Source organism: Mustela erminea, chromosome X (assembly GCF_009829155.1).
Source record: "Mustela erminea isolate mMusErm1 chromosome X, mMusErm1.Pri, whole genome shotgun sequence".
NCBI lineage: Eukaryota > Metazoa > Chordata > Mammalia > Carnivora > Mustelidae > Mustela > Mustela erminea.
The window spans coordinates 100,439,563-100,456,731 of record NC_045635.1 but is presented as its reverse complement, the minus strand read 5'-3'; the positions used below and the strand labels follow the sequence as shown (position 1 = coordinate 100,456,731).

General features: G+C 39.9%; 1 protein-coding gene across 5 annotated transcripts in view; it reads left to right on the top strand.

Annotated features, from left to right (window-relative positions):
- Positions 1–17,169, top strand: part of CUL4B (cullin 4B) — a 51,703-nt gene that overhangs the window by 6,785 nt on the left and 27,749 nt on the right. For 2 of the 5 annotated variants that reach the window (XM_032330212.1, XM_032330210.1), the window contains exons 1-3: positions 1,750–2,004; positions 6,889–7,431; positions 9,515–9,630. In XM_032330212.1, coding sequence (XP_032186103.1) covers positions 1,944–2,004; positions 6,889–7,431; positions 9,515–9,630 — 720 coding nt within the window. In that variant the 5' untranslated portion in view covers positions 1,750–1,943. Of the gene's footprint in view, positions 1–1,749; positions 2,005–5,946; positions 6,130–6,888; positions 7,432–9,514; positions 9,631–17,169 lie in introns of those variants that run through there. The other 3 variants (XM_032330213.1, XM_032330214.1, XM_032330211.1) reach the window with 3 other exon arrangements.

Genomic DNA, 17,169 nt, shown 5'->3' with positions numbered 1-17,169 from the left:
AATAAAGGACATTTAATGGAATCAGGAAAAACAGAGCACTTGGCAATAGAAACATCCATATGGCGAATAATTAAGAGTTGGGCATTTATAGATAGCATCAAATCTATATTCCCAATGTCTGGTCTTTGTTTTGCTTATAAAAAATATTTAAATTTCTTTGAATAAGCTTTTGGCAGCTGAGATAAACTTGACTAGATCTTAAATATGCAGTCATCACAAAGCAGGATTGGCCCCAGGCAATACTGTGAGGTCAGCAAAATGTACTCTCAGAAATCTTACCTCCCTTGATGGTAACTTTACCCCCCACAACCCCCATCGTAAGGCCTAATCCAAGTTCTGTTTACCTCCAGGCACTTAGGGCTTTTGTATTATCCTTTGTTTAAGGAGCATTCACCTTAAAGGGTCAGGAACTGAGCCTCCCTGACTAATCTGTATTTCAAAAAAAAGGAGTCTGGGAGGAGGAGACTATTTTTATCAAAAGGAATGAATAAATAATTGTGAAATTTCAGGCATTAAAGGGTACATAGGCTTATCAGCCTCATTCAAATCATGACGGTGCTTAGTTCACCTACGGCTAGGGTCTCAGTCTTGGAGGTATATTGTTCACCCTGAGAACTTCTTAGAAATAATGATAATCGAGGGGCGCCTAGGCGGCTCAGCTGTCAAGTGCCTGCCTTCAGTCCGGTCATGATCCCAGGGTCCTGGATGGAGCCCCACATCAGGCTCCCTGCTTGGTAGGAAGCCTGCTTCTCCCTCTCACCCTCCCCTTACTTGTGTTCCCTCTCTCACTGTATCTCTCTCTGTCTAATAAATAAATAAAATCTTTTTAAAAAAGAAATAGTGATAGTTGAGGCCCTTACTCAGAGGAGCTGGGAACCACTGATTTAAGCCTAAAATGGCCTTGCTCTTGCGAAAAAGAAAAGCAAAATGCCATTGGAAGATCAAATCTTTTTTTTTTTTTTTAAAGATTTTATTTATTTATTTGGCAGACAGAGATCACAAGTAGGCAGAGAGGCAGGCAGAGAGAGAGGAGGAAGCAGGCTCCCTGCTGAGCAGAGAGCCTGATGTGGGGCTCAATCCCAGAACTCTGGGATCATGACCTGAGCCGAAGGCAGAGGCTTTAACCCACTGAGCCACCCAGGCGCCCTGGAAGATCAAATCTTAAAGCATGGTGGGAGGGACTGTGAGAGTCATTGATAAAGTGAAGGGAAGGTTAAAAATAGGCCCAGCTACTCCACAATAAGCAAGTGCTAGGCAGCACCAAAGGAAGTAATCTGTGGCTGATCTAGTCTTCCACCCCAAACCCCAAGGAAAACTGCCTGGCCCTAACTGTTAGTCCTTAAATCTGCTTTCCAGATGGTTCACAGTTATGACTGTAGGTAAAGTCTCTGAACTAAGGGGCTAAGTCTTCAAATGTTTGATGTACCCAAGTCAGTAAGTCGTCAGTTGATATTTTATGTAGAGGATAAATGATTTTGTTAAAAATATGACATCTGTGTCATTTATTTACATTGTACTTAGCACCATGGGTTTAGCATTTGTTATCAAGCTCCTTGCTTTAAACTCTATGATGGGCAAAAGGTGAATTCACCTTGTGTAGCTGGATCATCTTTGCTTAAGCTCTGACCTCAGTCATCCAATAGCCATCCCTTGCTGTTGATAGCATCACAAAGCCCTCATTACGATGTCACATTGGCTCCCTCACCCCAGCTTGCTTTGCCTTTCCTGTCTTTCCCTGCTTCAGAGATGGTCCTTCAGAAAGACAGATAGGGAGCATGGACTACCTTTCACCCACCAGCTGTGTTTTCTAGACACATCCCTAAACAATGCTTGCTGGAGAAACATTTTTAGTATTCTAAGCAAGCAGTGTCTCCTACTTCTAAGGAAAATCCCATCTGTGGATAGCAAGGCTTCTGTGTCCATTGACAAGCCCCTGCTCCGAGATGTCTGAAGACTCAGAATCAAACACCTCGGGGAATCCCCGTGATCAAAAGAAGGAAACAGGTCAAATTCTTTTTAGAGACATAACTGTTGAAATAGGGGAATGGAGATAAGAAAAATTAGTCCTGTCTTTGTATTTCTTCCTGTATGTGTATATTTACTTTTATAAATAGCTACATATTTTATTTGCTTGATTAAAAGAATACCAATAATAACTATACTTCATCTGGCAGCACTGTAAAGTTTAATTAATGTTTCTAAGGTATGAGTTGAACTCACAAGATGAAAGTTTCTATATATGGAATATGTGTTAAGTGCCCAATCTGGTTTAGTCTGATAATGGCCATAATTGTATGGTGTCCTACATAGCATCTCTTGATTATTGTGGTTTCAGTGAGTTCAACTTTGAGAAATGTATTTTAATGTTGAGAATTTGTTTGACGTTGGTTGGCAAATGTTTAGGTGTATAGAATATATATGCTTCTGTTTTAATTAGCCCAATTATTTTATTCTTGATTTACAAGATGTTTTACAAAGAAACATGGAAGGTTTTTCTTCTTTTTAAATTGGTCCAAGGGTCCAAGAAGGCACAAAGGTCTGGCCCTCACACATCATATAGTCATATCTAAGTTGGTTTGTGTCAGAAAATCTAAATGTTAAATTTAAAAATTATTAAAATTACATATCCATATTAAGACATGCTAAATATGTAAGACATGCTAAATATTTTGTGACCTGTCACAAAATAAAGTAAGGTTGTTAGGATATCAAAAGAAGATTATTATTAGTTGCCAAGATAAAAAAGAAAAATATTTTTTCCACAAAACTCATTTAAGGATATTTCATGGAAAACTTAAATAGTAAGTTAGACTACCAGGTCATTCAAAGTGAGCTAGCACTTAAGAGCCAAGGATCTGTGCTTTTAGAGACAACATATAACTTGGAAGACTGAAGGCCTTTGATAATCATGTTGGATTGGGACATATTATTATTATTAGAATGTAACTGAATATTAATTCTCAACTATACTTTATGTTAGTATGAAAGTTTATCTTTGAATGGCAAAAGCAGTTTTCTGTTTGTCCATTCCCTTTGAGCTATAGTAATATTTGTAATTTTAAAAATATCTAGTACTTTTATATAACCTATAAGAAATATCATTACATGAATTAGAACAGGCCTTATTTTTTTTAGTCTTGAGAAGTCTTTGGTTAAATTGCCAATCCTTCTAGAAAAAGTATCAGTTTGAGCCATTATTAGCAAGCCCAGCCATACACCCTTCCAAGGAGTATAACTATACAAATTAGAACAACCCTGTTCATTAAATCTGGAAAATTAGCCAGTTAATCCTCCCCTGTAAAGACATGGCATTATTTTGAGTCTCGTTCAAAGACATATTCAATTCAATAAGTATCTACTCTGCATTTACAGTTATTTAGCATCGTGTGAAATATGAGACACCATAAAGGAGAGTTTAATGTTTTAGGATAAGAGTTACAGTCTCATTTTAGGCAGCAAGAACAAAATGGTATATTCAAAACACAGTAGTCCATCTTCCCCCTTTTTCAGTGTCTAAAACAGTTCTCTGTGGCCCCAGGGTTTAAGTCCATCAGAGCCTTGCTCTCAGCCAGTTGTCACCAAACAGCACAAAGCTGATAGTGGCTCAAGGTGGTACCTCTTTCTAGGAGAATTTGTATTTTTTTAAAGATTTTATTTATTTATTTGACAGACAGAGATCACAAGCAGGCAGAGAGGGCAGACAGGGGAGGGGGAGCAGGCTCCCCGTTGATCAGAGAGCTCCACTTGGGGCTCAATCCCAGGGTCCTGAGGTCATAATCCCAGGGTCCTGAGATCATAATCCCAAGGCCCTGAGATCATGACTTGAGCTGAAGGCAGAGGCTCAACCCACTGAGCCACCCAGGCGCCTCTAGGAGGATTTACATTTTAACCAAGGACTTTTGAAGACCTAAAACTTTAAAAATAAATAAATAAAAAGTGGGCTTGTATAAACAGCTAGAAAATGGATTTATTCTTAGAGTTCTGATGTGTCTATCACAAACTATACAATAGAAACTGCTTTTACACCACCCACCATCCTGTTACTCCCCTGCTTTTACTAGCCCAGCCTGTTCCCTCCTCTCCTTGCTATCTATCCTAGGGTACAGCGTAGACCAGACTTTTGGCTTTGTATGCCAGAGGAGGAAAGGAAACATTCTTCCTCTACCCTTCAAGGTCTCCCATCTGGATTAAGAATTAAATTTACATGAGATAGATTAATAGGAGGAAAAAACCCAAAGTTTTATTATGTGGCCACAGAGGCCTAATTATAAAATTGAGACCTCAAGAAATGACTAACACAGGCAGTTGCTATATATTATAGACAATGAGACAACGAATTTGTGAGGAATTGACAGGATAAAGAAAACAGGTGTTTGGGAGCTTTAATTAGTAGGGAATTCTAAGCAGAATTTAGACTGAGGTAAATTAGAAAAATATTTCTGCAGCTTTCTCAGCATTAAAGTCTCTGTCTCTGGTGATAAGGATTTTTTTTTTTATATCATAGTACAGGGAGGATATTTTTCTTATGGGGAATTTGTTTCTTGATTTCAGTGGGACAGCAGGGGGTCTTCCTGTCCTTGCACCAGTTGCTTCCTAAGTAGCTTCTATTCAAAATAATCAATATGCCACTATGTTACATTTTGGGCAACCTGCTCTGGCCTCTACCCAGGCACTCTTGAGCCTCATTTTCCTTACTTCCAACCAGACATCTTACTTTCTAGCTTCGCTGCACTTTCGGTATTTCCATGAACAGGCCAGACCATTTCACAACTCCCTGCTTTGCCCATTTCCACTGCCCAGAATGCCTTTCACATTCTCCCCTCTTGTCTTTTTGGCAATTCCCACTTTGGGACCCAGCATAAACAATTCCTCTGTGAAACTGACTATTCAATAATTCCTCCAAATCTCTTGATTCATCTGTTTCCAGAGCACTTTGTACATCTGTTATAGAACTGTTACAGAAATTAGTTTTGAAACTGTCTTCCCTTACTGTCTTCCCAATGGCAGGGACCTGGGTATAGTGTGTGGCATAAACTCTTTCAGTATATGCCTGTTTAATGTTTCTGCAGTTAGAAAGATCAACAGGTTGGCAGATCTAGTTTTATTTGACATTGTGCTGCCCCCCTCATGCCCTTGGGTTAAATTTAGGGCAGGAAATTTACAAGGTTTATTGTTGCTAACTTAACCAAATTTAGAGGTTTGTTCTTATGAGTTATCCATTTTGAAATTTGAGCTTGTGTAATACATTGGTAGAACACATTGATTTTTGCCAATGTCATTCTCCTAAAATGTGTTCTTCCAGTATGAACTGAGATTTGGTAAAAGAGGCTATGTTTACCCTGTAAATTGCTGGATTGATGACGGAGGAGATCAGGGTTGGGCTTGGTACTGGGAAGTGTGTGTGTGTGTGTGTGTGTCTGTGTGTGTGTGTTGGGGGGAGGTGTTAGTTACCTTCCTGTTTCTTGGGCCTTAGAATGCACCCGTAACTCTGGCCAGCCATCTTAGAAAATGCTCCTGTTAGGAAGGTAAAAAGATTTGCAGCTACATTGCTAAGAAAGGTATCAAAACTCAGGCCCTATCCATATTGGATCAGAGGTGTCTTTGACATAATTTATAGCTCAATCAAAGCAAAAACTCATTTTCTTTGTATCTTAAGATCTTTTTCTTTTCTATTTTAACATGACATTTCTGCTTAGCACCAGGCATAATGCCATGATTATGTTTTCCTCCATTTCGGGTTACTCCCCTTGCCTTACAACCCCTCCTTATTCCTTTATCTCTTTCAAAGTTTCCATTCTCGGTTCCCTAACTTTTTACTCCCTCCCTTCCTCTCTTCCTCCTCCTCTTTTTTCCCAGCTAGCTCACCCCGCCCCTCGCCGTCACCACCTTCCCTCCCCTTCAGGCTTCTTCCCGCTGCTTCTCCCGCCACCTTCCCCCCACCCGGCCCGCCTCGCCTTCAGAAAGCTCCAATCAGGAGCTCGGGAGGTGTCTCGAAAGCCCGCCCCCTCCTCCCTTTCCACTTCTCTTCCCCCCCCTTTTCTCCCTCCCCCACCCCCCCCACTCAAGTCCTGCGGACCTGGGGGCTTCGGGATCTGGGCGCTATGAAAAGTGTCTGCCCAGTCACTTCCGGTAAGGGCGCTGCAGCGCGAAGCTCCCCGCGGGACCGTTAAGGAGGGGGTGGGAGTTACCGGCGGACCAGGGGAGGACAGTGCTGCCCGGGAAGGGGAGCGGAAGAGGGAGGGGGAAGGACAGCGAGAGCGAGCGAAGGAGCACGAGTGTCTTGGGCGCCTTAGTTGCCGCTTTCCCGCCGCCTTCCCGGGAGTCAGCTCCCCCGCCCCCCGGGCGCCCGCAGTGTTTCTCTCCACCCCCCACTTCGGAGGACCGACGCTGCCCCTCCTTCGCCGCCGCGTGACCGGAAGTGGCGCCATCTTTAGCCTCTTGTGCTATTGACAATAACAAGCCCTGGTTCTCTCCCCCTCCCCCTTCCCCCTCCCCCCAACCACGGCATCTCCCCTCCCAGAGAGAGGGAGAAAAGGAGGAGGAGCTGCAGCCTCACAGACTCACTGAGTCGCTCCTGCAGAGAGGGGGGAGAGAGACCGAAAAGCAGGGGAGGGGGACGGCACAGCCGTTTACCTGTCTGCCTCCTCATTCGCTCTCCCCCCTCGTTCTGCTCACTCCTGGTGTCAGCCTATCCGCCTTCCCAAACCCTCCCATTCCCCCGGTGTAGCCCCCCCTTCACTTTCCTTCTCGTCCTCTGTGTTTCTCCTCTCTTTCTTCCCTTCCCCCTCTAGCATTGCCACCTTCTCTCCTACACGCACGCAGGCATATAAACGTAGGTTTTTGATGCTCCTCTGCCTGTTGACCCCGCTATTTTCATGTTTCCAACAGGTTTTTCTTCCCCCAATCCCTCAGCTGCTGCTGCTGCTCAGGAGGTCAGATCTGCCACTGATGGTAATACCAGCACCACTCCGCCCACCTCTGCCAAGAAGAGAAAGTTAAACAGCAGCAGCAGTAGCGGCAGTAACAGTAGTAACGAGAGAGAAGACTTTGATTCCGCCTCTTCCTCTTCCTCCACTCCTCCTTTACAACCCAGGGATTCGGCATCCCCTTCAACCTCGTCCTTCTGCCTGGGGGTTTCAGTGGCTACTTCCAGCCACGTACCGATACAGAAGAAGCTGCGTTTTGAAGACACCCTGGAGTTTGTAGGGTTTGATGCGAAGATGGCTGAGGAATCCTCCTCTTCTTCCTCCTCATCTTCACCAACTGCTGCAACATCTCAGCAGCAGCAACTTAAAAATAAGAGTATATTAATCTCTTCTGTGGCTTCGGTGCATCACGCAAACGGCCTAGCCAAATCTTCTGCCACCACTTCTAGCTTTGCTAACAGCAAGCCTGGCTCTGCTAAGAAGTTAGTGATCAAGAACTTTAAAGGTAACCAAGGCCAAAATCCATAATCACCTACTAAGGATTTGACACTTGAGCGGTCACGTGCTCTATTTATGTTAATATATTAAACAGTATAGAGGTGGCCTAATGTTTTATGCATAATCAATGAGGTGGAGGGAGGTCCTTTTTTGGGTGGAGGGTTCATTTTCCGGGGGTGGTTAGTATTCTTGTGCTGAAGCATACACCGAATGTTTCTGTGCAATATTTTGATATCTGGCTCAGCTTATATCTAATCTGTTATTATAACATTGACAATCAATATGATTGATCTGGATTATACAGGTGAGAAATTTGTATTCTAAAGAGGTTTATTTATTTCAGGTGCATAGTGAGCCCAGGCACTGCTGGGATTTTTATTTTATGCTTCGGTAGGCCACATTCTCTAGTCCCTAGAAATGCAGGTAGCAATGGTGATCTTTTCATGCTCAATGATGATTTATAGTTAGATTGATAATGTTGGGTACTATATTCTTGAAACTCATTGTGTAAGCATTTGGAGAAAAACATTTATGATCTCTGCATTTCTTTTCAAAGGTAAGGTTTGGAAGTGAAAAATACTGTGTACACAGAAGTAGTAACTCTGTGTACACTAGTCTAAAGATAGGAACAATTACTACATCTATTATTTTTTTCACTAAAATGGGTTTTAAAGTACTGATCTGCAGTTTTTAGGAAAATTTGTTCATTTTATGTTTGAGGTACGTGATCTAGAGTATTATGAATGTATTGGTGCATAGAAAATCAACAGTTTTTAAAGCATAAGTGAGCTGAATTACTTTTTTCTGTTGACTGTTTCTGTTTTTCTGACTTAGTTTTTCAGCATCCTTAACTGGTAGGTAATAGATGATGTTTATTAAATGGAGAAGTAAATGAATGAACTGAAGTAATATTTACCAGATAAGTGTCTTGTGGCTAAATATTAGTATTGAGAAAATTAGATTCTCAATGCTTGTGTTTTCAGCATTAGTGTGGAAATCAGAAACATGCTTAATTTTGTTTAAAGCCGAGGATTATAGTGTTTGTTTTTAACCTTCTCTTTTTTTCCTATCACTCTTCTCCCATCCCCAGGTTCTTAAGTGTTGTAATCTTTCTGATTTAATTAGACCTTTCTGAAGTAAATGTGTATTGTAATTGACTAGCGTGTTCACTGTTCCACTCAAAGTGTATCGATTTAATAGCCAAGAATTTTTAAAGAGATGAGCTATGATCCTAATTTCATTTGCATACTGGTCTCTGAGATTTTGTTTGGGTTTTTTCTTTCCCTCTTAAACTAAAAACATATCATTAAGGTATTAGGATGTTTTAATTAAAAAAAAAATACTCGTTGCTGGTCAATGAAGTTTAAAGCCTGAGTTAAGAGAGTCTTTTCCATTCTGAAAATGCTACATAGGTTCTGGAGTCATTTGGATGTTCTGATTTTTTAAAATTTCATTCTCCTCGTAGATGTAGTTTAAATTAAAACCTGGGTGAAGATGTTTCTCTCAGTTTGTGGATGGTACATAAATGTGAGGGTCAAGCAGACTTGGATTAGAATCCTAGTTTTGCCATTAGCTGTTGATGACCTTGGGCAAGCCTTACTAAATGAGTCTTCGTTTTCTTGGTTGCAAGATAGGGATAAATAATACCTTCCTTATAGCATTGTTAGGGAGATTAAGATGTTTGTAAAGTGCCTTGTGCATAGTAGACATTCAGTGTTTTAAATCTCAGGTGCTGAATTCATGTTGACTAACTTAGGTTTTACATGTGATGGAATAAGATCAAGATTGTTATTTTTTATTTGTGATTCTTGAATTTTTATTTTTTGAAGCAATACAGTCAATTGCAAAAAAAAACCCCTCACCTTTCATTCTAATAGGTGAGTCAAAATGACATAAACAGTATTGTGGCATTTCAAATTTTATTCTTTCTGCTAAGCCTAAATACAGTAGCTACTTTAATATTTAGATGTAATAATTATAAAAATCACAATTTACCCTTAAAAAGCAGTAATACTATTATTTTACCTTAATGGATCCTTTCCTTACTGTATGCTACATATTCTGATATCAGCCTTGTACATATTATCTAGATAAGCCCAAATTACCAGAGAACTACACGGATGAAACATGGCAGAAACTGAAAGAAGCAGTGGAAGCTATCCAGAATAGTACTTCAATTAAGTACAATTTAGAAGAACTCTATCAGGTATGTATTAACATGGATAACCAGATTTGGCCAGCGTAAATTGAGGTGGTACGTATATGGATTTTACTTTGAAATGAGTCTTTATATAGACTACAGTTTTCTTCTAATGAAAATTTCTTGATGAATTTGTGCACTCTTTTATAATCAGACTACATATTCTGACATACTGACATTCTGACAAACTATGAGTACGGTCATATTGGTATATATTGGGTTTATCTTAGACCCTTATTAGGATTTACAGTGAGGAGTACCTCGGTATAATCAAGGTTTTACCTATAATGGAGTCCTACAGCCCGGATCCCAAAGATAATTTCTGGTGACATGTCATTCCATTAGGTTACTTCTTGCTAAGTGGTGTTACTTGCCTGTAGGAAAGACCTCAAGAAATGCAGATATTCTCTGTATACTTTACCCTCCCTCCTTCTTATTAGTAGTCCTTTGCTGTTTCTTTTTCTTGCTCTTTATGTTTTTTTTATTTTCTGGGCTGCAAGACAGTCCTGAGCCAAAAACTGGCATCAGATTGTAATCCAGTGAGGTTCAGGTTTGTTTTTTTGCTTAACAAATGGGTCTATACTTGAACTGTTTAGTTTAAATATGCTATTAAGAACAATTACTGATTTAGACTGCTTACTACCATGATATTTTGCCTACTATATATTTTTTTAAAGATTTTATTAGGGAGCACATGAACAAGCAGGGCTGGGGGGAGAACCAGAGGGAGAGGGAGAAACAGATCCCTGCTGAGCAGGGAGTCCAGTGCAGGGCTTGATCCCAGGACCCTGAGATCTTGACCTGAGTCAAAGGCAGACGCTTAACTGAGCTAACCAAGGACTCCCTCCTACTGTATTTTTGACACAACCACTTCAAGAAGTTACTTTCCATTGTAGCATAAGCAGTTTCATATAAAAAAAAATTCGGAGTACCAATAGCTTGTGCTTTTTTTTTTTTTTTAAAGATTGATTTATTTTAGAGAGCGAGGGTATATGCGATTGAGCAGGGGGGAGGGCAGAGGGAGAATGAATCTCAAGCAGACTCTGTGCTGAGTGGGGTCGTGAGGACTTGGGGTCGTCCCCAAGATCATAACCCTGAGCCAAAACAAAGAGTCAGAAGCTTAACCGGCTGTGCCACTCAGGCACTATGTTTGTGTTTTTCTTATTGATAAGTACCTTCTAAGAAATTAAGTTGTTTTGATTGATGAGAATTTGTCGTTTTTATCTATTCATTTCAGTTGCAGAGGTGGTATGGTAATGGGCAAACCCATTAGGAGTCCGAAGACAGATTTGGGATCTTCTTTTGGTGGCTATTACCCTTCTGATCCTGAGCGAGAAACTAGACCTCCCTTACCTTCAGTTTCCTCCTCTGTAAAACAGGGAAAAGAGTACTTGTCCTACCTACCTCACGGGGTTGCTTCTAAGAATCAAATTAAGATGTGAGAAACCCCTTGAGGCACCATGTTATAGAAATATAAGATGATGTTATCACTAGTGAAGCTCTTTCATAAGTCACAGTGTGGCTTTTGCACTTGTAATAAGTCAATTAAGATCACCAGTTTCTGTTGCTGTGAGAACTGAACGAGTCAGTGCATGTGAAACACTCAGAACGATGCCCAGCACGTAGTTAATAATGTCATACAATATTACCGCTATAACACAATGTGTCAGGTAGTAGCTATACTAAGCTATTAAGGAGAAGCCCACCTTAGATGGCTGTGTTGGTATATTGCATATGTGGCTCCTGGGCTGTATAGTAATAAAAGTAGAATTACGGAATTAGAGTTGGAAAGGCCTTAAGAGATCATGTAGTCCCGTGGTGTTTCTTCATATAGTGCAGATGGTCCTCTACAAATCAGGTTTATCTTTTATTATCTTTTAAGCATTATAGAAACTGTGAAGTAGACATGGTAGCAGTTATTATTCCTCTATTGATCAGGAAACTGAGTGTCAGGGAAGTTAAATAATGTGCCCAGACTCCCATTGAGATGCCCAGGTTTCAAGCCAGTGCACTTCCCCTCCTGTGCTGCTTCAGTAATATGCTGTGGCACTTTGAGTACCTCTGTAGAGCAGTGTTAGAGGCAGACCGGTTCACTTTAGGGAAAAAACTGTCCTCAAAGAAAGTAATTTTTTCCTTCACGTGTGTGTATATACTGTGTTTATTTGGGTATGGTGGTATACAGCAACTTTAGTTTCAATAATGTTATTTTATGTTTTATGTTTATAGCATATTGTTTTAAAGGATCACTTCTTTAGGAAGCAGGAAGAGCTTAGGAAAGCTCTCTGCTGAGCAGAGAGCCCAATGCAGGGCTCGATCCCAGGACCATGGGATCATGACCTGAGCTGAAGGCAGAGGCTTTAACCCACTGAGCCACCCAGGTGCCCCCTGTTTATAGCATATTGATTGTGATTGTTATTGAACCCTATTTACTTTACCTTGAATATTTTCCTAGAGCTTTTGGGTTCAAAAATATTTTTCTGCTAAATTGATTCTCTTCAATTCTTTTATGTTTCAAGAGTTCATAGCTTACATTTTTTTTTCATTTTCTTCTACTTCAGAATTATTACCTGCTATTGTTCAGTTGCATTTCTTTAGCCTAAAATCAGCGTTCTTTCTGCTCTCTGCACTTTTCACAGTATTTTACTGTTACTGCTGTAATAAATTCAAAAGCATTTGTTTCTAGCTCTTTTGTTGTTTTTGACCTTAATCTTTATAAATGCTCCTCTGGATTATTCTCAGAAAGTTTATTTTGGAAGTTCAGGTTCAAAAAGGGATAAAAAGATAAGGGAGTAAAATTTTTTCATACCATCTGGGTTTCAGGTGCTTGTTGAATTTTGACTGGTTGAGATGTAAATGAAAAGTACTCTCCTAAAGAGGGGGTAGGTGAGGGAGGGAAATGGCCAAAAAAAAAAGTATTCTCCTAAGTCTCCTAAAATTGAAACTATAGAAGTATGTAGTATACCAACGAAAAGTTCACCAAACCCCTCATTCCCCCATCCTCCCTTATATCTGAAGTAAATGCTTATTTGGCATATGTCTATGAAGAACTTTTTTCTGTGCATGTAAAATCGTTGTTTTAAATCCTAAGCATAGAAGTCCCTAGTGCAGATTGCTTGTACTGCCTCCCTAAGTTTTTAATTTATAGAAAAGAACATGTCGAGTGCCTGGGTGGCTCAGGGGGTTAAGCAACTGCCTTCAGCTTGGGTCATGATCCCAGGGCCCTGGGATCAAGCCCTGTGTCAGGCTCTCTGCTTGGCAGGAGGCCTGCTTTCTCCTCTCTCTCTGCGTGCCTCTTTGCCTACTTGTGATCTCTGTCAAATAAATAAAATCTTAAAAAAAAAAAGAAAAGAACATGTTTTGAGTGCATTTGCAAGAAAGGTGAAAGATATTTTTTCAATGATTTTTATTTTTAAAAATGGTCTTTTTTGAAGATTTTATTTGACACAGAGATAGACATCGAGAGAGGGAATGCAAGCAGGGGGAGTAGGAGAGGGAGAAGCAGATTCCCCGCAGAGCAGGGAGCCCATCCTGAGCAGGGAACACAGGGTTCCATCCAGGACCCTGGGATCAGGACCTGAGCTGATGGCAGACGCTTAATGATTGAGCCATCCAGGTGCCCCGTTAAAAGTGATTTTATTTTTATTTTAATTTTTTTTAAAGATTTTATTTATTTATTTGACAGAGAGATCACGAGCGGGCAGAGAGGTAGAGAGAGAGGGGGAAGCAGGCTTCCCGCTGAGCAGAAAGCCCAATGCAGGGCTCAATCCGAGGATCCTGAGATCATGACCTGAGCCGAAGGCAGAGGCTTTAACCCACTGAGCCACCCAGGCGCTCCAAAAGTGATTTTAAATGAGAATTGTACTTGAGTTTAAAAAATTACCTTTCCTAGACAACCTTGAAATCCCAAAATACGAGGCAGTGATTAATGTTTTGATTTGGGGGCACTTTTTTGGTTTGTTTGCTTGTTTTTGATTGACTACAGGTAGTATAGTTAACTGCACTGACTTTTGAGTTGAGCTGCCTTAGATTAGAGATCTGGTACTCATGATAACTTTCTCCAAGCCTTGTTTTCCTCATTTGTAAAATGGGAAGACCAACATTACCTATGTAGCGGGATTGTTGAGTTGTAAACAAAATGCTGCAAAAACTACTTATTGTAATGTCTGCTACTTATTGGTGTCATCAGTGATGATAATAATAAATGAGCCTTTTTAAAAGATACCTTTATTTTAAGATTGTACTTTATTATACAGCTCTAAAGCCACACATGTTTTAAAATTCTAAATCCACACTGGGCCAGAACAGCTGGCCGATAAATAGATTACATTCCAAATATGTGTCAGTAGACGCCATTAGCCAAATTGAAAAAAATAATAGAAAAAGAGAGGAACTCTCTAGGAACAGTATCCTTTACTTCTTAAGAATATGTCTTGTTTTTTACATGTGGTATCTTATAATAGTTGGAATTTTGGCTATTGGATTATTTTCCTCTTGTTCTCAGCCTTTATATAAGTAGCTGTGTAGTGTTTTTAAATCAGCTACCTTTTTTGGAGCTGGCTGGTTGTTTATATATGAAAGTATAACATTTATTCTTAGTGTAAATGTCTAGCTGTTTTCTTTGAAGGCAGGCCTAGTCCATATTTCAATTCCAATGGAAATAGTTTTATTTATTATTTTTTTTTTTTTTTTTTTTTTTTTTTTTTTTTAAAGATTTTATTTATTTATTTGACAGAGAGAAATCACAAGTAGATGGAGAGGCAGGCAGAGAGAGAGAGAGGGAAGCGGGCTCCCTGCTGAGCAGAGAGCCCGATGCGGGACTCGATCCCAGGACCCTGAGATCATGACCCGAGCCGAAGGCAGCGGCCCAACCCACTGAGCCACCCAGGCGCCCCGAGTTTTATTTATTATTAATGGGAACTCTTGTTTGGTTAACTTTTTGTGAAATAAATCTTAAATAATGAACTTTTCTGCTAATACCTCATTTATCAAGTAGATGACCGTAAGACTGGAAGCAAGGAGTGTGTCCATCTCAGCGTAGGTTATTACCCATTGTAAAATCTGGTAGTTTATTTTTTATTTTTTTTTTTAAATCTGGTGGTTTAAACAGTCAGAGGTTACAGAAGACCTGTTAGATTCTTAGCAGCGATGAGTAGCTTTTGTATTCTATATACTTTTTAAAGGTTTTTTGTTTACTTGAGAGAAAAAGTAAGTGATAACACAAGCCAGTGGGGAGAGGCAGAGGGAAAAGCGGACACCCTGCTGAGCAGAGAGCCCAATGCGGGGCTCCACGTGGGGATGGATCCCAGGACCCCGGGACCACAACCAGAGCCAAAGGCAGACACTCAACCAACTGAGCCACCTAGGCGCCTCTTTTGTATTCTGTATTGATGAGTAGCTAATTGTGTTCTATGTAAGGTTGCTTAATTATTGTCCATCTTGATTTTTTTTTAAGATTAGTCTATTACATTTTGTAGTGCTTCTCTCTATTGAGTTAGTACTTAATATTATTTCTGCAATTTAAAGCGTGCAACTACAAATTCTTAGTCCTTGGTAATTTTCAGCTAACTTAAACCCTGTTACTAGATGTAAAAAGAAAAATTAGAGGGGCGCCTGGGTGGCTCAGTCGTTAAGCGTCTGACTTCGGCTCCGGTCCGTGATCCCAGGGTCCTGTGATCCCAGGGTCCTGGTATCGAGCCCCACATCGGCCTCCCTGCTCAGCAGGAGGCCTGCTTCTCCCTCTCCTGCTTCTCCCTCTCCCACTCTTCCTGCTTGTGTTCCCTCTTGCTGTGTCTTCTATCAAATAAATAAAATCTTAAAAAAAGAAAAAGAAAAATTAGATTTCATGTCTGGCTTCACTGCTGCAAGTTCTTAGTTTCTGATATTTTTCAAGTATCTTATTTCAGCCATTTTTACTAAATGTAAAAAGATAATTTAGAGTTTATTGCTGTATCATTTCTTGAAACTTTATGGTGTGCTTTCCTTTCTTTAAACATATAGTTTGAAAAATAAGACCCAACCCATTAGGCCAGTGACCAGAGTTCAGGACCCTGATGAGAATTTATCTTTCTGGGTGTCTATTATTAAGTCAGAAAAGTTTCTAGATTTCCTGCCTTAACCATGTTTAATTATGTTTGTAGTCTTTGTGTTTTTTAATTCTTATTTTAATACTCTTCATTTTTTATTCTAGCCATACTGCTCACCCTCATTTCCATTCCCTTGTCCCAGATGCAATCTTTCGTGCCTTTGCTGTTTCTTAAATCCTATATTCCCCAAAGCATCAAATTTCAGGAACTATAGTTTTACATTTCATTTGCTACATGTTTACATTTCTTTGGAGTATATGGTTTTGTTTGTATCAGACAAACATGTGTTTCTTTTTTCAGACATGTTTTTTGATGTGACATTTATAGATTTTGGCGGATAGGGGCTGGGATTTAGAGGAATAAAGGTTAGAAACTTGCTAGAATGTTTCTATTTTATATCTGATTACCTTCAAGAAGGGTTCAAGGCTTAGTATTTTACCAGTAATGATTGGAAGTTTGAGTAAAAAGAAAGTTTTATTTAAGAGACTTATGAAACTATGTAGAGTCTGTTTGATACAAATAGTTGCATGTGAAGTGAGATACAAAATAGTTGATACTAATAGTGCATTTTAAAGATCTGGAATAAAATAGAGCTTATCCCAAACCTTAAGTAATGATTCAACACCTTCCTAGTCTTGTTTCTGTCCTAGCACCTAACAGGGTACAGAGTACTTACTTAGTAAACAGTCCTTGTTGAGTCAGTTACTGCTTCCTGTGTGCAAAGCTGGGTGGATGCCATGGGAATATAGAGATCACTTAGGCCTGACCCTGAGGTGCTTATTATATTCGAGTAGGTTCATGAAATTAGTAGTTTGTGACCAGCATTTTTTTGTTATTTTTAAAGAGATTTTATTTATTTGACAGAGCACACAAGCAGGGGGAGCTACAGAGAGGAAGGGAGAATTAGGCTCCCCACTGAGCAGGGAGCAGGATGTGGGGCTCTATCTCAGGATCCTGGAATCATGACCCAAGCTAAAGGCACACGCTAAACCAACTGAGCCACCAAGGCACCCTAATGACCAGCATTTTTTTTAAAGGCAAAATAGAAAATAATCGGAGATCTTCGCACATAGTAACGATAAGCGTAGTCTCATGAAGATTTTGTTTCAGTTACATAAATTTTTTTTACGTACAATAGATTGTGACATAAAATGTACTTCTTGTTGTGGCTTGTCAAAAATTTTTGGAAGCTCCTGTTTTAGGCACACATGACTGCTTCAAACAAATCTTGCTTTAAAAAGTAAGTAAAGCAGAGTGTTTAGATCATGGTGTGTATGGAAGATTATAAACAGACATGAGACTACTAAAATGGTAAGAATGAGCCTTGAATGCCATGCTGAAAACTGTGGTGTTGGGGAAGATAGAAAAGGTTTATTGGGTGAGGTGAATATTTAAGTTTTTTGAGTATTTAATGTATTCATCTGGTTCAAAACCCATAAAGTATTACAGAGCATGTAGTGAA